Source organism: Mus musculus, chromosome 7 (genome assembly GCF_000001635.26).
Source record: "Mus musculus strain C57BL/6J chromosome 7, GRCm38.p6 C57BL/6J".
Lineage (NCBI taxonomy): Eukaryota > Metazoa > Chordata > Mammalia > Rodentia > Muridae > Mus > Mus musculus.
Genome location: NC_000073.6, coordinates 104,109,774 through 104,132,397, shown reverse-complemented (window position 1 = coordinate 104,132,397; position 22,624 = coordinate 104,109,774). Strand labels below are relative to the sequence as shown.

Sequence of the window (22,624 nt, the reverse complement as noted above, 5' to 3'; positions counted from 1 at the left end):
CAACAAGGCCACATATCCTAATAATGCCAAGAACTATGGACCTCTGGGGACCATTTTTATTCAAACCTCCACACTGTTCTTGCAGAAGTCCCAAACCCCATTCCCAGAATCTACATTGGACAGTTTGAAACCTCCTATAATTCTTGCTTCAGGGGAATCTCAGTTTTCTGGACTCTACAAGTATCTATCTGCATACACATGGTGTATATACACAGAGACACATGTAAAATTGACAACGAAAACCAATTCTGGCTTTATGATTTCTAGCTTTCTGGTGTTTCTCTCCCCCACCCCTGCAGGTATATGCATATGTGTCTGCACATACACTTGCTCATGCATGTGCATATGAAGAATAGAGATTAGTATTGACCAGATATATTCCATATTATTTTAGTTGGGACAATGTCTTCTACTGAAACTGGAGGATGCTGTTCTAGCTAGAGTGAGTAGCCAGGAGCCATGGCATCCACTGATCTCATTATCCCTCCCAATGCTTGAGTACAGTAGTGCAGCAATGTTTGTTTTTTTACATGGGTGCAGGTATTCCCAACACAGATCTCCATGAATGAATAGTAACCTTCCTTCTTCCCTCCCTCCCTCCCTTCCTTCCTCCCCCTCTCTCTTTCTCTCTCTCTTCCTTCCTTCCTTCCTTCCTTCCTTCCTTCCTTCCTTCCTTCCTTCCTTCCTTCCTTTCTTTCTTTCTTTCTTTCTTTCTTCCTTCCTTCCTTCCTTCCTTCCTTCCTTCCTTCCTTCCTTCCTTTCTTTCTTTCTTTCTTTCTTTCTTTCTTTCTTTCTTTCTTTCTTTCTTTCTTCCCTTTCTTTCTCTCATTCTCTCCTCTCTTTATTTCTTTCTCTCCTCCTCCTCTTCCTCTCCTTTTTAAGACACAGACTCTTTTTGTAGCCTTGGCTATCTAGGAACTTTCTCTGTAGACCAGGCTGGCTTTGCACTCACAGAGAACCACCTGCCTCTGCTTCCCAAGTTTTGTGATTAAAGGCATGTGCCACTGCCACCCCTGGTGAAAAGTTTTCTAATAATCCAAGAAATCACAGTTTTAGGTACTTCTCCACACTCTAACACAAATCAGATGTCTGCAAAATCCAATTTCGTAAAAGGATGTGAAATAACAATGCCATTGAACTAGAAACTGTTAATATTAATTTTAACACTCAAACCTGACTATATTGCTTTTCTCATTTCTTTTCTTCCCTCCAACAACTTCCATGTTGGGGGCGATACAAAGCAAATCACTAAAATTGCTTTTGGAGCCACAGTTGTATGGAAGTTCTTCTGAGGTTGGGCACTGTCTGGGAAGGCTATCTGTCAGCAAGCTATAGTGCCCTCTACAGTGCTCTGTGCAAGTTTCTGGGAGGGAGAAGTTATTTCAGACTCTGAAATTACATCTTATTATGACTTGCTATTGGTTAGTACTGGAGATTCTGGTTCACAGATAGCAAAGTTTAAGAACATTTGATAAAATAGTACAGGTACAGCGTGACCTAGGTGGCTATTTTACCTCGTGCCAGCTCCCCCTGAGGTGGCACTAGTCGCCCAAATTCTTGTCTGAGTTTTGTGGTCACTGGAAATTCTAGAGATAGGGAAAAAAGGTGTGTGTGTGTGTGTGTGTGTGTGTGTGTGTGTGTGTGTGTGTGTGTGTGTGTGTATGAGAGAGAGAGAGAGAGAGAGCGAGCTATTGCTAATGATACAAACCTAACACATCCCTAGCTGAAACATGTCGCCTCTCACACAGTCTTATAGAAGTTAAATCACATTTAGATATAGATTCAAAGAGCTGCTGTTATTTCTTTTAACTCAGCCACCAGCTTCTGAGTTGAGACTATAGTGTTCTTTTTAAAATTGTTTTTTACATATATGTACTTATTTGTGTATGTCTGATACATGTATAGGTGGTGCCTTCAGAAACCAGACGCTGCCATGGATCCCTTGGAGCTGGAGTTATTGCTGGTTGTGAGCGGCCTGAAATTGGTGCTGGGAACTGAACTCAGGTCCTCTCTGGGAAGGCAATAATCCTTTTAAGCCATATAACAATCCCCCTAGTACCACCCATCTCCCTCCTTCCCCAACCCCCAGTTTATTTTCTGAAGCAATTCTGCTATCAGGTCTGGAATATACTAGCATTAGAACCATGGAAACAGATTACCTGGGATCTGGGACCTTGGGAAAGAAGGATCCCATTGAAACTGTGAACTGATTGCACATTTTAATTACCCACCTTCATTGTGTTCAGGTAGAACACGGGACTTGAGGACCATGGAGAACATACAGTAATTTAGTGGAGGATTAGAGACCAGAATGAGTGCTTCCTTAGCTAATTCTCAGACCTTGCTTTCCTACTCAATCATCATTTGTTGAGCTTAGTGTTAGGATTTGAAGAAGTGTATGTGAAATATGTTTCTAGACACTGACATGTCCGGCCCCGCCCCCAATTTGGTGCTTAAACCAAATCATGAGGAAAACCCAACCTCAGGCAGGTGGCAGACTTCTGTCCTGCCCCCATTCAGATGTACCTTTCAACTGTGACCTCATCACTGACACCATATCCCCTAAAGATTGCCAAAGAGAGAAGCAGCTGCCCCCCGCTATGGGAGCCAGGTGGCTGTAGGGCTACACTGGCAGGGGGGACCTGCAGGACGTAGGTGAAAGGACATCACCGAACACCTACTGGTCCCTTAACCCGGGTGTGCTCAGTGCCACATCAAAGCTTCTGCAGGTGTGTACTCCACTGTGCCCTCAGGTAACCCTGCGTCCTCTTCTTCAGGAAATATGGCACGAGCTAGGGAAGAAGCAGGGGACAGCCAGCTGGTGTCTGGTAGGGAGCCATCCTCACGTATCATCAGAGTGTCTGTCAAGACCCCACAGGACTGCCACGAGTTTTTTCTGGCAGAAAATAGCAATGTCCGCCGCTTTAAGAAGCAAATCTCCAAATACCTTCACTGTAACGCTGACCGATTGGTGCTCATCTTCACTGGGAAGATCCTCCGGGATCAAGACATACTGAGCCAGCGTGGCATTCTTGATGGCTCTACAGTCCATGTGGTAGTGAGGTCTCATTTGAAAGGGTCAGCCTGTACAGGAACTCTGGTAGGCCCCACAGGCCAGTATACCCACCGCTCAGAACCATCAGCCAAGCTTGGCCGGCTGGCCGGGACCTCACCTGACCTAGCTGATTTCTTCAGCCAGCGTGTCCAACTGCTGCCTGCGGCACCAGAGTCTGTGGTGCAACTCTTGGAAGATCCTCTGATTCAAGGCCTGGCAAATGAGAAACATGCCAATGGCGTTCACATTCCGGAAACCTCAAAAACGGTACAGAAACGGGACCCAGCTCTCAAATTTCCGGAAACCCTTCAGAAGCCCGCGCAATCGCAGGAAGTTCTCCAGGAACACAAGCAGAGGCTGGAGGCCCTGAAAGCCGTGCCAGGGGGTGACAACGCTATGCATCCCAGCTGCTCTGATATCCATCAGGTCATGCTCTCCACTCTGGCCTTATTGGTGGCTTCTAAAGGCCACATTTCAGCCTTAGAGCTGTGTAGGGGAGAAACCAACAATGCTCACAGCAGTTCTGATCCTACCACCATTCCAGCCACTTCTCCTCTGGTCAGGACCTTGGCACAAGAGGTCAGTACAGGAGGAGTTAGCCAGGTCAAGGGCATAGTTTCAAGTCAGGCCAGTTTAGGGTGCCGACCTGGTATGCTAGACTTACACTCAGGCTCAGATATCCCCTGCCAAGAAAGCCAGCAGCCCTTGGAGAAAGTCCCTCTAACCTGTCAACCGAGACTCTCGCCCTGTGTTCTGCGCCTAGCCTTGACTGTCCTGCAGCAGAATCCATCTCTGGCACATCAGTTGGCAACTGGCAGTCCCCTACTACATCACTTGCCACTTCTCCCCATCCTCACCAACCCTCGAGCGCTGCAGGCATTGCTACAGATAGAGGAAGGCCTACAGATACTATCCAGGGAGGTGCCTGAGCTGGGACCATTGTTTCGGGACTCAGCTAAACCACGTGGGGCTAGAGGAGCCCAAGAAACTAGGGGTAGAAGACAAGCCCATAGAGAAGATACTACACAACACTCCTTGGCCTTTCTTCAGCTCTTCCATTCCTTGGCCAGAGCCTGTTCCCAGTCTTCCCAAACTGCACTGCCCACATCCCTCTTTACTGAAGGTCGGTACCAGCAAGAACTGGAGGAACTGAAGGCCTTGGGTTTTGCTAACCGTGATGCAAACCTGCAGGCCCTTGTAGCCACAGATGGAGATATCCACGCCGCCATTGAGATGCTTCTAGGGGCTCCGCAGGATTAGTCTCTCCATTTGATGCCCACGATTGCACCATTCTGTGGGGAGGAAGGAAAAGGGAGAAGGGGATGGAAGGCACTTATTTTAGAAATTCCTCTTCCTCGAATTATGAGCATATTTGGACAGCCCTTCTCTCACTGCCCAAACCTGTTCTACATTAAAGAAGATTGCTTGGGGCTCTTGTGTGTTGTAGATTTGGAATTGGGTGGGCAGCATAGTCTTACTTGGGGAGGGACTTGTATATCGCTCTGACAGCATGATATACTTATTTTCATGTCTCTAACCCAAGGGTAATTTCATGTTTCAAACATAACACAGGGCTGGGGAAATGGCTCAGTGGGTAATGGATAATGTGTTTCCTGTGCAAGCATGAAGATTGAGTTCAAATCCCTAGCAGCCATGTAAAAGCCTGGTAGAGTGGTGCATCTCCAACCCTAGCACTAGGCAATGGTATGGGGAAAGAGGAGGATGTCAGGAGCTCACTGAAGAACTAAACCTAGCCAATTAACGATCTCTATGTTCAGCCTCAAAATATAAGGCGGAAAGCAGAAGAGGAAGACACCCGATGTCAACCTCTGATCTAAACACACACACACACACACACACACACACACACACACACACACACACACACGTATACAGATAGACATACAAAAAATAGGGTGGATAAATCCCGAGAATTTTGATGTTTTCAACTCACCCTCAATCAACATCCATATCTCCTATCAGCATTTCTATCAATTATTAGTTATTTCCACAGTGACAGAATCTTGTTAGTCTCCCTAGAAGTCATGACTTAAGACCTCTTGAAACCATGCCTTTGCCCAAAGTTTTCTCTGTCTGGAGTGTGTTTGGCTTTTAACTTTCTTCGGTACCCTCCTAACCTTAGGATCTTGTTCTGTAAGGTTAACCTCCGTCAAAAGGACCATCTTCCCTCCTCCACAGGCTTCTTCTTTTTTTCCTGCAAAATTCTTATCTCTACTGCCCTGTTAGATACTAGTCTATATCTATAGTTCTTGCCTCTGAATTTTTACATATCTCCCTTCCAGGGGCAAAATTTTATGAATATTTATAGTTAGATAGTTGCCCCAATAAGATGCAGAAACTTTTTCAAAACTGACTTTTTAAAATTTTATTGATAGTTTGACCTATAGAGTTTTGTTTCTGTGATGAATGTACTTCCTTTAATTATCTTTAAGAACTCAATTCTTTAATAGTACTGCAATAGTATGTTACACCAGATTTTAAAGAATTTATCCCTCAGAGGTCTGGCCCTTTTTATAACCATAGCCCTGGTTCTCTTGTATTCATGTCTTCTAAGTTTCTTTTTTTTTTTTTTTTTTTTTTTTTTTCCACTACTACACATCTTTTTTTTTTTTTTTTTTTTTTCCATTTTTTATTAGGTATTTAGCTCATTTACATTTCCAATGCTATACCAAAAGTCCCCCATACCCACCCACCCCCACTCCCCTACCCACCCACTTCCCCTTTTCGGCCCTGGCGTTCCCCTGTACTGGGGCATATAAAGTTTGCGTGTCCAATGGGCCTCTCTTTCCAGTGATGGCCGACTAGGCCATCTTTTGATACATATGCAGCTAGAGTCAAGAGCTCAGGGGTACTGGTTAGTTCATAATGTTGTTCCACCTATAGGGTTGAAGATCCCTTTAGCTCCTTGGGTACTTACTCTAGCTCCTCCATTGGGAGCCCTGTGATCCATCCATTAGCTGACTGTGAGCATCCACTTCTGTGTTTGCTAGGCCCCGGCATAGTCTCACAAGAGACAGCTACATCTGGGTCCTTTCGATAAAATCTTGCTAGTGTGTGCAATGGTGTCAGCATTTGGATGCTGATTATGGGGTGGATCCCTGGATATGGCAGTCTCTATATGGTCCATCCTTTCATCTCAGCTCCAAACTTTGTTTCTGTAACTCCTTCCATGGGTGTTTTGTTCCCACTTCTAAGGAGGGGGCATAGTGTCCACACTTCAGTCTTCATTTTTCTTGAGTTTCATGTGTTTAGGAAATTGTATCTTATATCGTGGGTATCCTAGGTTTTGGGCTAATATCCACTTATCAGTGAGTACATATTGTGTGAGTTCCTTTGTGAATGTGTTACCTCACTCAGGATGATGCCCTCCAGGTCCATCCATTTGGCTAGGAATTTCATAAATTCATTCTTTTTAATAGCTGAGTAGTACTCCATTGTGTAGATGTACCACATTTTCTGTATCCATTCCTCTGTTGAGGGGCATCTGGGTTCTTTCCAGTTTCTGGCTATTATAAATAAGGCTGCTATGAACATAGTGGAGCATGTGTCCTTCTTACCAGTTGGGGCTTCTTCTGGATATATGCCCAGGAGAGGTATTGCTGGATCCTCCGGTAGTACTATGTCCAATTTTCTGAGGAACCGCCAGACTGATTTCCAGAGTGGTTGTACAAGCCTGCAATCCCACCAACAATGGAGGAGTGTTCCTCTTTCTCCACATCCACGCCAGCATCTGCTGTCACCTGAATTTTTGATCTTAGCCATTCTCACTGGTGTGAGGTGAAATCTCAGGGTTGTTTTGATTTGCATTTCCCTGATGATTAAAGATGTTGAACATTTTTTCAGGTGCTTCTCTGCCATTCGGTATTCCTCAGGTGAGAATTCTTTGTTCAGTTCTGAGCCCCATTTTTTAAGGGGGTTATTTGATTTTCTGAGGTCCACCTTCTTAAGTTCTTTATATATGTTGGATATTAGTCCCCTATCTGATTTAGGATAGGTAAAGATCCTTTCCCAGTCCATTGGTGGTCTTTTTGTCTTATTGACAGTGTCTTTTGCCTTGCAGAAACTTTGGAGTTTCATTAGGTCCCATTTGTCAATTCTCGATCTTACAGCACAGGCCATTGCTGTTCTGTTCAGGAATTTTTCCCCTGTGCCCATATCTTCAAGGCTTTTCCCCACTTTCTCCTCTATAAGTTTCAGTGTCTCTGGTTTTATGTGGAGTTCCTTGATCCACTTAGATTTGACCTTAGTACAAGGAGATAAGTATGGATCGATTCGCATTCTTCTACATGATAACAACCAGTTGTGCCAGCACCAATTGTTGAAAATGCTGTCTTTCTTCCACTGGATGGTTTTGGCTCCCTTGTCGAAGATCAAGTGACCATAGGTGTGTGGGTTCATTTCTGGGTCTTCAATTCTATTCCATTGGTCCACTTGTCTGTCTCTATACCAGTACCATGCAGTTTTTATCACAATTGCTCTGTAGTAAAGCTTTAGGTCAGGCATGGTGATTCCACCAGAGGTTCTTTTATCCTTGAGAAGAGTTTTTGCTATCCTCGGTTTTTTGTTATTCCAGATGAATTTGCAAATTGCTCCTTCTAATTCGTTGAAGAATTGAGTTGGAATTTTGATGGGGATTGCATTGAATCTGTAGATTGCTTTTGGCAAGATAGCCATTTTTACAATGTTGATCCTGCCAATCCATGAGCATGGGAGATCTTTCCATCTTCTGAGATCTTCTTTAATTTCTTTCTTCAGGGACTTGAAGTTTTTATCATACAGATCTTTCACTTCCTTCGTTAGAGTCACGCCAAGATATTTTATATTATTTGTGGCTATTGAGAAGGGTGTTGTTTCCCTAATTTCTTTCTCAGCCTGTTTATTCTTTGTGTAGAGAAAGGCCATTGACTTGTTTGAGTTAATTTTATATCCAGCTACTTCACCGAAGCTGTTTATCAGGTTTAGGAGTTCTCTGTTGGAATTTTTAGGGTCACTTATATATACTATCATATCATCTGCAAAAAGTGATATTTTGACTTCCTCTTTTCCAATTTGTATCCCCTTGATCTCCTTTTGTTGTCGAATTGCTCTGGCTAATACTTCAAGTACTATGTTGAAAAGGTAGGGAGAAAGTGGGCAGCCTTGTCTAGTCCCTGATTTTAGTGGGATTGCTTCCAGCTTCTCTCCATTTACTTTGATGTTGGCTACTGGTTTGCTGTAGATTGCTTTTATCATGTTTAGGTATTGGCCTTGAATTCCTGATCTTTCCAGAACTTTTATCATGAATGGGTGTTGGATCTTGTCAAATGCTTTTTCTGCATCTAACGAGATGATCATGTGGTTTTTGTCTTTGAGTTTTTTTATATAATGGATTACATTGATGGATTTTCGTATATTAAACCATCCCTGCATCCCTGGAATAAAACCTACTTGGTCAGGATGGATGATTGCTTTAATGTGTTCTTGGATTCGGTTAGCGAGAATTTTATTAAGGATTTTTGCATCGATGTTCATAAGAGAAATTGGTCTGAAGTTTTCTATCTTTGTTGGATCTTTCTGTGGTTTAGGTATCAGAGTAATAGTGGCTTCATAAAATGAGTTGGGTAGAGTACCTTCTACTTCTATCTTGTGAAAAAGTTTGTGCAGAACTGGAGTTAGATCTTCTTTGAAGGTCTGGTAGAACTCTGCACTAAACCCGTCTGGTCCTGGGCTTTTTTTGGCTGGGAGACTATTAATAACTGCTTCTATTTCTTTAGGGGATATGGGACTGTTTAGAAGGTCAACTTGATCCTGATTCAACTTTGGTACCTGGTATCTGTCCAGAAATTTGTCCATTTCGTCCAGGTTTTCCAGTTTTGTTGAGTATAGCCTTTTGTAGAAGGATCTGATGGTGTTTTGGATTTCTTCAGGATCTGTTGTTATGTCTCCCTTTTCATTTCTGATTTTGTTAATTAGGATTTTGTCCCTGTGCCCTCTAGTGAGTCTAGCTAAGGGTTTATCTATCTTGTTGATTTTCTCAAAGAACCAACTCCTCGTTTGGTTAATTCTTTGAATAGTTTTTCTTGTTTCCACTTGGTTGATTTCACCCCTGAGTTTGATTATTTCCTGCCGTCTACTCCTCTTGGGTGAATTTGCTTCCTTTTTTTCTAGAGCTTTTAGATGTGTTGTCAAGCTGCTAGTATGTGCTCTCTCCCGTTTTTTCTTGGAGGCACTCAGAGCTATGAGTTTCCCTCTTAGAAATGCTTTCATTGTGTCCCAAAGGTTTGGGTACGTTGTGGCTTCATTTTCATTAAACTCTAAAAAGTCTTTAATTTCTTTCTTTATTCCTTCCTTGACCAAGGTATCATTGAGAAGAGTGTTGTTCAGTTTCCACGTGAATGTTGGCTTTCTGTTATTTATTTTGTTATTGAAGATCAGCCTTAGTGCATGGTGATCTGATAGGATACATGGGACAATTTCAATATTTTTGAATCTGTTGAGGCCTGATTTGTGACCTATTATGTGGTCAATTTTGGAGAAGGTACCATGAGGTGCTGAGAAGAAGGTATATCCTTTTGTTTTAGGATAAAATGTTCTGTAGATATCTGTCAGATCCATTTGTTTCATCACTTCTGTTAGTTTCAGTGTGTCCCTGTTTAGTTTCTGTTTCCATGATCTGTCCATTGGTGAAAGTGGTGTGTTGAAGTCTCCCACTATTATTGTGTGAGGTGCAATGTGTGCTTTGAGCTTTACTAAAGTTTCTTTAGTGAATGTGGCTGCTCTTGTATTTGGAGCATAGATATTCAGAATTGAGAGTTCCTCTTGGAGGATTTTACCTTTGATGAGAATGAAGTGTCCCTCCTTGTCTTTTTTGATGACTTTGGGTTGGAAGTCAATCTTATCAGATATTAGGATGGCTACTCCTGCTTGTTTCTTCATACCATTTGCTTGGAAAATTGTTTTCCAGCCTTTCATTCTGAGGTAGTGTCTATCTTTTTCTCTGAGATGAGTTTCCTGTAAGCAGCAAAATGTTGGGTCTTGTTTGTGTAGCCAGTTTGTTAGTCTATGTCTTTTTATTGGCAAGTTGAGACCATTGATGTTAAGAGATATTAAGGAAAAGTAATTGTTGCTTCCTGTTATTTTTGTTGTTAAAGTTGGCATTCTGTTCTTGTGGCTGTCTTCTTTTAGGTTTGTTGAGGGATTACCTTCTTGTTTTTTCTAGGGCGTTGTTCCCGTTCTTGTATTGGTTTTTTTCTGTTATTATCCTTTGAAGGGCTGGATTCGTGGACAGATAATGTGTGAATTTGGTTTTGTCGTGGAAAACTTTGGTTTCTCCATCTATGGTAATTGAGAGTTTGGCCAGGTATAGTAGCCTGGGCTGGCATTTGTGTTCTCTTAGTGTCTGTATAACATCTGTCCAGGCTCTTCTGGCTTTCATAGTCTCTGGTGAAAAATCTGGTGTAATTCTGATAGGCTTGCCTTTATATGTTACTTGACCTTTTTCCCTTACTGCTTTTAGTATTCTATCTTTATTTAGTGCATTTGATGTTCTGATTATTATGTGTCGGGAGGAATTTCTTTTCTGGTCCAGTCTATTTGGAGTTCTGTAGGCTTCTTGTATATTCATAGACATCTCATTCTTTAGATTTGGGAAGTTTTCTTCAATAATTTTGTTGAAGATGTTTGCTGGACCTTTGAGTTGAAAATCTTCATTCTCATCCACTCCTATTATCCGTAAGTTTGGTCTTCTTATTGTGTCCTGGATTTCCTGGATATTTTGCGTTAGGATCTTTTTGCATTTTCCATTTTCTTTGATTGTTGTGCCGATGTTCTCTATGGAATCTTCTGCACCTGAGATTCTCTCTTCCATCTCTTGTATTCTGTTGCTGATGCTCAAATCTATGGTTCCAGATTTCTTTCCTAGGGATTCTATCTCTAGTGTTGCTTCGCTTTGAGTTTTCTTTATTGTGTCTACTTCCCTTTTTAGGTCTAGTATGGTTTTGTTCATTTCCATCACCTGTTTGTATGTTTTTTCCTCTTTTTCTGTAAGGACTTCTACCTGTTTGATTGTGTTTTCCTGTTTTTCTTTAAGGACTTGTAACTCTTTAGCAGTGTTCTCCTGTATTTCTTTAAGTGATTTATTAAAGTCCTTCTTGATGTCCTCTACCATCATCATGAGATATGCTTTTAAATCTATGTCTAGGTTCTCAGGTGTGTTGGGGTTCCCTGGACTGGGCGAAGTGGGTGTGCTGGGTTCTGATGATGGTGAGTGGTCTTGGTTCCTGTTAGTAAGATTCCTTCGTTTACCTTTCGCCATCTGGTAATCTCTGGAGTTAGTAGTTATAGTTGACTCTGTTTAGAGATTGTTCTTCTGGTGATTCTGTTACCGTCTATCAGCAGTCCTGGGAGCCAGATTCTCTTCTCTGAGCTTCAGTGCTCTGAGCTCTCTCTGCTGGCAAGCTTTCTTATAGGGAAGGTGCGCAGATATCTTGTATTTGGACCTTCTCCTGGCCGAAGAAGCAGGCCCAAAACAGGACCTTTCTCAGACACTGTGTTGCTTTGGCAGTTCCCAGAAGCTGTCACCTTCTGTGGTACAGACTCTCACCTAAGCAGACTAATTTCCTAAGTTCGGCGGGTCCCGGACCAGGATGGCGACCACTGCTGCTGTGGCTTAGGGCGACTCCCCAGCCGGGCGGGCACCTGTCCTCCGGTCCGGACTGTGGCCAGGTGTCCCCTGCCCACAAAGGGTGCTGCCTCAGCGGCTTTGTGCTTCTGCCTCTTCCAGAAGCTGTCAGGTTCTCTGGCGCACCCTCTCACCTGTTCAGACTAATTTCCTAAGTTCGGCGGGTCCCGGACAAAGATGGCGACCGCTGCTGCTGTGGCTTAGGGCGACTCCCCAGCCGGGCGGGCACCTGTCCTCCGGTCCGGACTGTGGCCAGGTGTCCCCTGCCCACAAAGGGTGCTGCCTCAGCGGCTTTGTGCTTCTGCCTCTTCCAGAAGCTGTCAGGTTCTCTGGCGCACCCTCTCACCTGTTCAGACTAATTTCCTAAGTTCGGCGGGTCCTGGACAAAGATGGCGACCGCTGCTGCTGTGGCTTAGGGCGACTCCCCAGCCGGGCGGGCACCTGTCCTCTGGTCCAGACTGTGGCCAGGTGTCCCCTGCCCACAAAGGGTGCTGCCTCAGCGGCTTTGTGCTTCTGCCTCTTCCAGAAGCTGTCAGGTTCTCTGGCGCACCCTCTCACCTGTTCAGACTAATTTCCTAAGTTCGGCGGGTCCCGCGTCTTCTAAGTTTCTAACAATTGTTTTTGTATTTTCTCCATCACACTGGCCTTCTCTTTGGGTGTCCCAGGGCTCAGAATTTGAAATATAGTTTCCAAATATAGTATCTTTCCCCTGGCTCATTCTCACTCTACATCCTCTATTTCTGACCTATATCTTAATAAGATTAACTCACATTTGCCCAAGATGCCTGGATATCTCCCCTATACACTTGTGTCTTGTTGGGGGTAGGATTCACAGAATAGGAAGATGTCACATGCTCCAGCATGTTCACAGTTTAAGAGCAGCCATGTAGCAGGAACAAAGGCTACAGACAAGCAAGATAAGGGGAAGTGAAGAACCAATGAAAAACTCAGCATTGAGAAAAGGAGTTAGTGTCTGTGCCAAATTAAATCTGTTATATAATGTCAGTACTGGAATGGGATGATAGTTTTAGGAATGAGGGAAGAGTACTTGGCAGAATGGATACATGGAATCCACACTAAACATGCTTAAATATATCAGCCCATATTTAAATGTTTACTGAAACAAATAATGATCATATACTGAAGTAACACTAGACAACATGGAAGGTGTTAAACTGGTGGACAGAGAATTATGTTCTAAATGGTAAACCATAATATACACACATATACATTTCTACCATCATGTAATAGAGGTACGGTTTAACATATTCTTATTCAATAGCATTCTTCTACTGACTGTCCATTGTGTGGAGTACTTAGAACACTGGGTTAACAAGTATCCATGATTGCAGTGATCCACACTTTCTGTTTTGTCACTTGTAAGAGGGTGGCAATGGCATCTACAGAATTTAGAAATGTTTCTCATAGTTTACGTGTGTCCACTTCATATGTAGCACTTGTCACACAGAGCTTGTCTCTCTTTCTTTGTATCTCTAAAATCTCTCCAATCTCCACCCAAAACTCAATGGGAAGATAACAGTGAGTTGTGTCTAGATCAATTACTGAGTGCTTTGTCTTCTCAAGCCATATCCTTCCAGCAGTGGCATCTTGTTTTACAGTGCCCATTTGAAGGAAAATTAACAATGAAGCTTAGGGAAAGAGGAAGGTGGAGAAAACTGAATTCCCCTCATCAACTGTTGCTGCCATGTTCTTGTGATCACTTAGACATTTTCTTGTTGCTAACTCACTCAGTATGGGGCCTGGCAACCCTAGGAACAAGGGAGTCCCTTACTTGGAAGCGTTAGAACCTACAGTGGAGTGTGAAGAAGTAATAGGCATGATTATTGCACATTATATATACACATTCCAAACCCAGTCCCAGAGGCCTGCGTTATGGTGTGAAGAACATGTCAATATACTCATGAGGTAGGGTGGGTATGGGCCAGAGGTTTTCAGTGTTTGGCATCCACTGACACAGTGAAATTCATAAAACCCTTGTCGTCCTTGCTTTTGCCGTGGGGCATTCCTTTTTCTCTTGCACATTTCAGTTTTAGAAACATTTCTCTACATTTTCACTCCATCTGGATTTGCTCTTCTTTGTCTCAGAAGCTAGCCACGCTAGAGTTAATGATGGTCTTCTAAAAGACAAATGCAGTAGACAACTGGTTTTTGTATATCCACTGGCTAGTTTTGTGTCAACTTGACACAGGCTGGAGTTATCACAGAGAAAGGAGCTTCAGTTGGGGAAATGTCTCTACGAGATCCAGCTGTAGGGCATTTTCTCAATTAGTGATCAAGGGGGAAAGGCTCCTTGTGGGTGGGACCATCTCTGGGCTGGTTGTCTTGGGTTCTATAAGAGAGCAGGCTGAGCAAGCCAGGGGAAGCAAGCCAGTAAAGAACATCTTTCTATGGCCTCTGCATCAGCTCCTGCTTTCTGACCTGCTTGAGTTCCAGTCATGACTTCCTTGGTGATGAACAGCAATGTGGAAGTGTAAGCTGAATAAACCCTTTCCTCCCCAACTGCTTCTTGGTCATGATGTTTTGTCCAGGAATAGAAACCCTGACTAAGACAGTATCCATTTTCCAATCTTCACTGCATTTCCCGGATGGCCTTACATTGTTTGTTTTTGCAGGGCCTGTCTAAACAACAGCATCATGTTGTCTATATATAAGTTTACTTGAAGAATTTACTTCCCACTTCAATGAGAAAACAATGGCTGATAACCAACATGCCCAAATCCTATTTGTTCATGTTAGAAATATATAATCATCTTGTCATTGTGATTTGGGTTGTTTTCTAACCTAAACTTCTCTAAATAAGATTATAAACTTCTGAAGATAGAAAAAGATGCTGTCCATTCGAATCTCTGTATAAAGACAAGGCTCACATCTGTAATTTTCTGGAAACATTATCCCTTTTCCAGTTTTTCATTTTCCAGAAAAGAAGGAAGGAAAGGAGGGAGGGAGGAAAAGGAAGTAGGAAGAGGAAGAAGAGAAAGAAAAGAAGGAGGAAATAAAAGGAAACAAACAACAACAACAACAAAAAGAAAATAGCAAATTCATTTTTTTTCTAACCAAATACTTTGCAGGCTTGTAGGTGCCTTAATGTCCCACCCCAACATTTCTTCCTCCTGCACCTCTTATTAATTGGCTAAAAATTCTGAGAGTGCTTTAAAAATTATCAGTTTTAAAAAATATCCTCATTGCTTCTATGCTGTCCAAATTCACTACTATGAGATTAAGTAACAGAGTTATTCTCCAGACAGTGTGTTTAGTGCTTAGTAGGTAATAGCAGAGCATTGTAGTAGGGGCGTAGTCAATTCTGAGTGTATTGACCCAAACAAGAGCAAGTGTCTTCAAAAATAAAACAAGGAGAATTTTACAGTTGTTTTGAGCAAAACAAACTAACACCCCCAAAATGGAAACAAAATGTAGTTAAAAGTTTTGGTTACCAGCATATGAGTCTTTCATAGGGTGTCCTATTTCTTTATTCTAGACCTGTGTTTACAGAAGTCTGTCCACTTCATCTCCCCTACTCTACTTTGTTTAGGTGTGACATATTGCTTTATTTGCATGGTGACAATATTCACATTATTACTCTAGCATTTAAACAGCACTGTTGTCATCACTCCTTATACTCCCCTCTCTTCTTTGTTCTCAGCATGGCTGCCACACTGAGCCTTTTATACAGAAAGACAAATCATGTAGAGTTCTAAAGGCAAGAGCCTCTCAGGAGACAGCCATAACAGGCTCCTGTTAGCAACTGCTCCTTGGCATCCACAATAGTGTCTGGGTTTGGTGGTTGTATATGGGATGAATCCCCAGGTGGTGCCGCCTCTGGATGGCCTTTCCTTCAGTCTCTGCTCCACACTTTGTCTCCATATTTACTCCCATGAGTGTTTTGTTCCCCCTTCTAAGATGGACCAAAGCATCCACACTTTGGTCTTCCTTCTTGAACTTTCTGTGGTCTGTGAATTGTATCTTGGGTATTCTGAGCATTTGGGCTAATATCCTGAGAGGCTCTGCCAGAGCCAGACAAATACAGAAGCAGATGCTTGTAGCCAAATATTGGACTGAGCACGAAGTCCCCAATGGAAGAGTTAAAGAAAGGACTGAAGGAGCTGAAGGAGTTTGAAACCCCATAGGAAGAACAACGTCAACCAACCAGACCCCCTAGAGCTCCCAGGGACTAAACCACCAACCAAAGAGTACACAAGGAAGGACCCATGGCTCCAGCTGAATATGTAGCAGAGGATGGCCTTGTCAGGCATCAATGGGAGGAGAGGGGCTTGTTCTTATGAAGGCTCTATAGATGCCCCAATGTTGGGGAATGCCAGGGTGTGGAGGCAGGAGTGGGTAGGTGGATGTGGGAACACCCTCATAGAAGCAAGGGGAGGAGGATGAGATAGGGGGCTTCTGGGGAAACTGGGAAAGGGGATAACATTTGAAATGTAAATAAAGAAAAGAGCCAATAAAAAATTCTATTTCAGAGAGATCTCAAATTAAAGATCTCCATCTGGTCCCTCCCCTCAGAGTTCTGGGAACCCTGAAGAAGAGGGGGGTATAGGAGCCAGAGGGTTCAAGGACATCAGGAGAACATGTCCCACAGAATTAACTAAGCAGGGCTCATAGGGGCTCACAGAGGCTTACCCAGCAATCGTGAAGGCTGCATGGATCTGTGCTAGGTCCTCTTCATATGTGTTGTGGCTTTAGCAGGGCATTTTTGTGGGGCTCCTAACAATGTGAGAGGGGTGTCTCTGACTATTTCATATGTTCTTGGGACCCTATCCCTTCTATTGGGCTGCCTAATTTAGTTTTTATGTGAGGGTTTATGGCTAGTCTTACTCTAACAACTTATTAGGCTATGTTCAGTTGAAATCCCTGGGAGGCCTGCTCTTTTCTGAAAGGAAATTGAGGAGGATTGGACCTGGGAGAGGGGAAGTTGGTGAGGAAGTTGGAGGAGTGGAGAGAAGAGAAACTGTAGTCAGGATGTATTGTATGAGAGAAGACTTTTTTTTTTTTTTAAAGAATTCTGGTCTGGGAGTGTTGGTGCACACCTTTAATCCTGGTTCCAGGGAGACTGAGGCAGGTGGATCTCTGAATCTGAATTCTAAACCACCACTGCAAGTCCACACTGCAAGTTAGACCCAGTCAAAAAAAAATAATGCTTATCTAGTTAGAAATATACAACCATCTTATCATCATGATTTGTTTTCTAAGCTGTTCCTCTCTCAGTGAGACTCGGATGCTGTCCATTCCTGTCTCCAGACAAGGCTCACTTCCTACCTCCTGAGGTTGCCTGCTTCCATTCTTTCTGTTGGCCCTCAGGGCTTCAGTCCTGTTTCCATCCCCTCCCCCATACCTGTTTGTGTTTCCCCCTCCCCTCTCTGTCCTCTTTCCTATCCAGGTCCCTTCCTCCTCCCCCCTCCTGTGATTGCTTTCTTTTCCTTTCCAAGTGGGATTGAGACTTGTTAGTCTTCTTGAGTTCTGTGGATTGTCTCCTGGGTATTCTGTAGCTCTTTTTTCCTTTGTCTAATATCCACTTATTAATGAGTACATACTATGCATGTCCTTTTGAGTCTGAGTCATCTCACTCAGGATGATATTTCGACCTTCAATAGAAAGGCAGGGCATCAAGTGGAGGGATGGGGTTCCCATCCCAGTCAAAAATTCTGACCCAGAATTGGTCTTTTCTGAAAGAACTGTAGCAACAAAAATGGAGAAGAAGAAAACTGAGGAAAAGGGGGTACAGTGACAGGCCCAAAGTGGGATCCAGCTCAGAAGGAGGCCCCAGGCCTGATACTATTACTGAGGCTGTGACTCCACTTGAAAGGCACAAGTAGTTAAAAGAGTCAGATGCAGATATTTACACACAGTCAATGAACAGAAGCTGCTGATCCTTGTGGTTGAATTAGGGAAAAGCTGGAAGAAGCTGAGGAGGAGGCAACCCTATAGGAAGACCAGCAGTCTCAACTAACCTGGAGCCCAGGATCTCTCAGACACTGAGCCACCAACCAGCCAACATGCACCAGCTGATATGAGGCCCTCAACACATATACAGCAGAGGATTTCTGGGTCTGGACTCAGTCAGAGAAGATGCACCTAATACTAGAAGATCTGAAGTCCCAGGGAGTGAGGAGGTCTGGTAGAGTGGGGGTGGAGTGGGGACATCTTCATGGAAACGGGGGGGGGGGGGAGGTATGGAATGTGGAACAGTCCAAGGGTGAACTGGAAGGGAGATAAATCTGGACTGTAAAAAAAGATAAAAGAATAAATTAAAAAAGAAAAAATTATTTTATTATTTACATTCCAGTCCTTGCTCCCCTTCATTTCCCCCACCACAATTCGTCATCCTATTCTTCCTCCCCCTTGCCTCTGAGAGGGTGCTCCCCACCACCCCATCAGCCTCCCAATTCCCTGGGGCCTCAAGTCTCACAAGGATTAAGCACATCTTCTCCTACAGAGGCCAGACCAGATAGACCTCTGCTACATATGTGCCAGTGGCCTTGGGCCAGCCTGTGCATGCTCCAGGTTGGTAGCTCAGTTTCTGGGAGTTCCCTGGGCTCTAGGTTAGCTGAGACTGCTGGTCTTCCTATGGGATCATGCCCCCTTTCAGCTTCTTTAATCCTTCCCCAATTTAGCTATAGGGGTTCCTGACTTCATTTCAATAGTTGAGTGTAAGTATCTGCTTCTGGTCAGTCAGCTGCTGATAGTGGCTCTCAGAGGACAGCCATGCAGAGGATCCTGTGGGTAAGCACATTGTAGTACAGTAGTGTCAGGCCTTTTATCCCTCCCTTCCCCCATGAGATGGACCCTCAATTGGACCTGTCATTGGACCTCATTTCCTTTAGTCTCGTCTCCATTTTTGTCCCTGCAGTTCTTCCAGACAGGAACAATTCTGGGTCAGGAATTTTGACTGTGGGCTAATAACCATGTCCCTCCACTTGAGGTCCTGTCTATCTACTGGAGGTGGACTCTGAGTTCCCTTTCTCTAGTGTTGGGCATTTTGGCTCTGGTCACTCCCAATGAGTTCTGCGAGTGTCTTATCCCTGGGTCTCTGGTGCTTTCTATAGGGTCCTCCCCTCTCCCAGTTCCCAAGGCTGCTTATTTATATTCATTTTTTGGCCCTCTGGGCTTCTCTCCTGTCCCCTCCCCCCCCATTTCTAATCGTGTTCCCCTTTTCCTCTCTTCCCTCCCCTCTCCCACTCAGGTAAGGTCTCTCCCTCCCTCTGCCTCCTGTGATTATTTCCTTCCCTCTTCTAAGTGGGATTGAAGCCTCATTACTTGGGCATTTCTGCTTGTTACACTTCTTGTGCTCTGTAGGTTGTATCCTGGGTATTCTGTACATTTTGACTAATATCCACTTATCAGCGAGTCCATACCATGCATGTCCTTTTGGGTCTGAGTTACCTCACTCAGGATGATGTTTTCTAGTTCTATCAATTTGCCTGTAAAATTCATGATGTATTCATTTTCAATAGCTGAATAATATTGACAAATTGGCAACCTACAGATTGGGAAAAAAATCTTCACTAAACCTGCATCTGACTGAAGGCTAACGTCAAAATGTATAAAGAACTCAAGAAATTAACCTCCCAAAACCAAATAACCTAATTAAAAAATGGGGTAAAAAGCTAAAAAGAGAATTTACAAAAGAAGAATCTCAAATGGCTGAAAAACACTTAAAGAAGTGTTCAAGTCCTTAGTAATCAGAGAAATGCAAATCCAAATGATCCTAAAATTCCACCTCACTCCATCATAGTGGCCAAGATAAAATACCCAAGTGACAGTACACACTGGTGAGGATGTGGAGAAAGTGGAACACTCACTCCTCCATTGCTGGTGGGATTGCAAACTGCTACAACCACTCTGGGAATCAATCTGTCGGATCTTCAGAAAATTGGAAATAGTTCTACCTGAAGACCCAGCTATACCACTCTTAGGCATATACCCAAAAGATGCCCTACCATGCCACAAGAACACATACTCCACCATGTTCATAGCAGCCTTATTTGTAATAGCCAGAAGCTGGAAACCCAGGTGTCCCTCAACTGAAGAATGAATACAGAAATAAATCTTAAAAACAAAAACAACCCCCCCAAAACAAATAACACCATATCTACAGAGTGGGAGCAAGAGGTGAGTCTTAAGGGTCTTGTCTTTGGGTGAGAGGACAATGATACAGAGATCTTGCTCTGGTTTCCTCTTGTGATCTTCATAATCTCTACAGAGAGAATTCAGAGGAGACATACAGAGTGCAGCTTGCTAATATACTATCAATGCTGAGAGTGAGCAGAGCATCAATGGGTTTTTGCTGAGGATTACAATCTAAAGAATGGATAATGACCAGAGAGGCTACAGTGCCAACCTACATGCTTAGGTAGTCTTTGTCTTACAGTCCTCAAAATATGTTTTTTCTGTCCAGGTGATGGATCTACTTGGATTAGCTCTTAAGGTATATCTTTATTCTTTGTCAGAAAGCCAATCGGAAAATAGTAACCTGAGGATCTTCTGGCCAATTTACAATGTCATTTCTCCACCAAGGATCCAAGGTAATACTCACCCCTCTTTCTTTTGATCATCAACCAGAGCCTTACTGTTTCACGTCTTGATTTTATCAGGTGCTGATTACCAAAGGTCTATCTTCAAGCCTGTTGGTATTAGCCTGCTACCTAAGAGGAGGACTAGTTTTTCTTTTTCAAATCCTGCATATACATACTAAAATATGCATATGCATACTAAGCATATACAGGAGGTGAGGGTGTATATAAGAAAGAGACTTGGGGGGGGGTGGTGGCATGAAGATGGACTATGGCTTTGTTAAGGATTGAAGAATTTGATAACTTCACCAGGGCTGAGTCATGAGAACTGATTCTAGAAAGTCTCCAACTGTGCAAATTAAAAGTGTAAGACTTACAAAAAAAGGAACAAAAGAAGGAAAGAATGAAAAAAAGGAAAGGAAGGAAGGAAGGAAAGAAGGAAAAAGAAGGAAAGAAGGGAAGAAAGGAAGAAGGAAAGGAGGAAAGAAGGAAAAGAAAAGCACACTTGATAGCACTGAGTCCCAGTTTAGGTTTATTATAAACCAACTTCATTGATCCCTATGTAGGAGTAGGGACTTCTCAAGGTGTCTAGGACTCCAGTGTGGCCTGGCTTACTTAGCAGGCTGAAGCAGTTACAGGTGCTCTGGGAATGGAGACCTTTGTCTAGCCTCAAAGTTTGGACTCCTTCACTCACAGGAACACAGTTTTAAGGAAGTCTGTTGTGAACAATGGGTTATGGTCTCTGGGAAGTGGTACCTCTGGAAACTCCCTTTTGTCAACATTCAACCTCACTTCTCTAACTTCCATCATGACTGAGTGGTATGCTCCATCATCATGTTATTTTCAGATTAGTTCATACAACTCCCCCAAGGGAGTTTATGCTGGGATCTTTGATCTATGCCTTGCTTTTGAGGCAACCTAGACATTTTAGCCAGTTTCCCCATGCCTTTTCACCAATCCCCCCTGTCTTTCTGCACTGCACATTTTTCTTCCTGTCTCTTCTGCACACTTTGATCTTCTGCTTCGAGTTCCCTGTACCAAGACACAAGGCCCTAGCTCTTGGTGGCTCCTGGTGTATGAACTTGTATATACAATTTAACATCGAACTTATTTCACCTGTGGATATTATGACAATTATCCCTCAATTGCCTTCCTGGCTAAAAATAGTGCTTCTTTTCCTGTGTCCTGAGTCTATGGATGAGCAGTCTCTGTGTAATATAAACAAATGAGAGTTGAGTTACTTAATAGTGTCTCGACCAGGCTATGTGCTAGACATATGCTTTTAAGGTACTCATCACACACAGTAACATATTGAAAATACCATTTATTTATTTATTGACTAAGCAAAGATTATTATGTATACCTGTCTGTTGTAACAATTTAGTTACAATATTAGCTAATTAATTAATTTTTGGTTTTCTGAGACAGGGTTACTCTGTATAGCCCTGGCTGACTCAGAAATCCACCTGCCTCTGCCTCCCAAGTGCTGGGATTAAAGGCATGAGCCACCACTGCCCAGGGATTTATTTATTTTTAATTATTTTATTTACTTATATTCCAGCCATTGCTCCCTCCCCTTCCCACCTCCCACAGTTGCTCATCTCACTCCTCCCCCTTGCCTCCAAGACAGTGTTCCCTCCCCAGGTCTTCCCCTTCCCTGGGGTCTCATGTTTCTCTGGGATTAGGTTCATCTTATCAAACTGAGGACAGACTAGACAGTTCTCTGCTATATTTGTGCCGGGGGTGGTGGTGGCGGGGGTTCAGATCAGTCTATGTATGCTGCCTCATAGGTGGCTCAGTCTCTGGGAGCTCCCTAGGGTTGGGGTTAGTTGAGACTGTTGGTCTTCTTATGGGCTCACCAGCCCTCCCCTTCAGCTTCTTCAATCCTTTCTCTAATTCAATCATAGGGAGTGCCCTAGTTCAACCCAATGGGCATAGGTATCTGCATCTGTCTCAGTCAGCGGCTGCTAGAATCTCTCCGAGATCAACCATGCTGGGCTCCTGTCTTCAGTCTCTTCTCCATTACTGTCCCTGCAGTTCTTTTAGACAAGAACATTTCTATGTCTCTGGTTACTGTGGACCTCCTGAGAGGCAGACGGATTGTAGGATGTGGGAGGGCATTGAGCACTGATCTGGCCCGGATCAGGAAGCAGAACAAAAATCATATTAGCTGTTTATTAATTCTCTATTATACCTACTATGATGCAGCTTTGAATATGAGTGAATCAACAAGGAAATAATCGCTATTCTATTTTGTCATGTCATATAATGAAAGAGTTTTTTTGAAAAAAGATCTTTGAAACATTTTATTGAACATTTTTACAATATATTCTGATCATGCTTTGCATC

The 22,624-nt window shown here is 43.3% G+C and overlaps 1 protein-coding gene across 1 annotated transcript; it reads left to right on the top strand.

Annotated features, from left to right (window-relative positions):
* The first annotated feature begins 2,574 nt into the window (after positions 1-2,574).
* Ubqln5 (ubiquilin 5) lies at positions 2,575-4,485 on the top strand. Its single transcript, NM_027634.1, has one exon. The coding sequence runs from the start codon at positions 2,783-2,785 to the stop codon at positions 4,313-4,315; it is 1,533 nt and encodes a 510-aa protein (NP_081910.1). The 5' UTR covers positions 2,575-2,782; the 3' UTR covers positions 4,316-4,485.
* Positions 4,486-22,624: the final 18,139 nt, after the last annotated feature.

What these genes read in the sequence shown, in the direction of transcription:
- Ubqln5 (NM_027634.1), top strand. Translation starts at nt 2,783, where the DNA reads ATGGCACGAGCTAGGGAAGAAGCAGGGGACAGCCAGCTGGTGTCTGGT.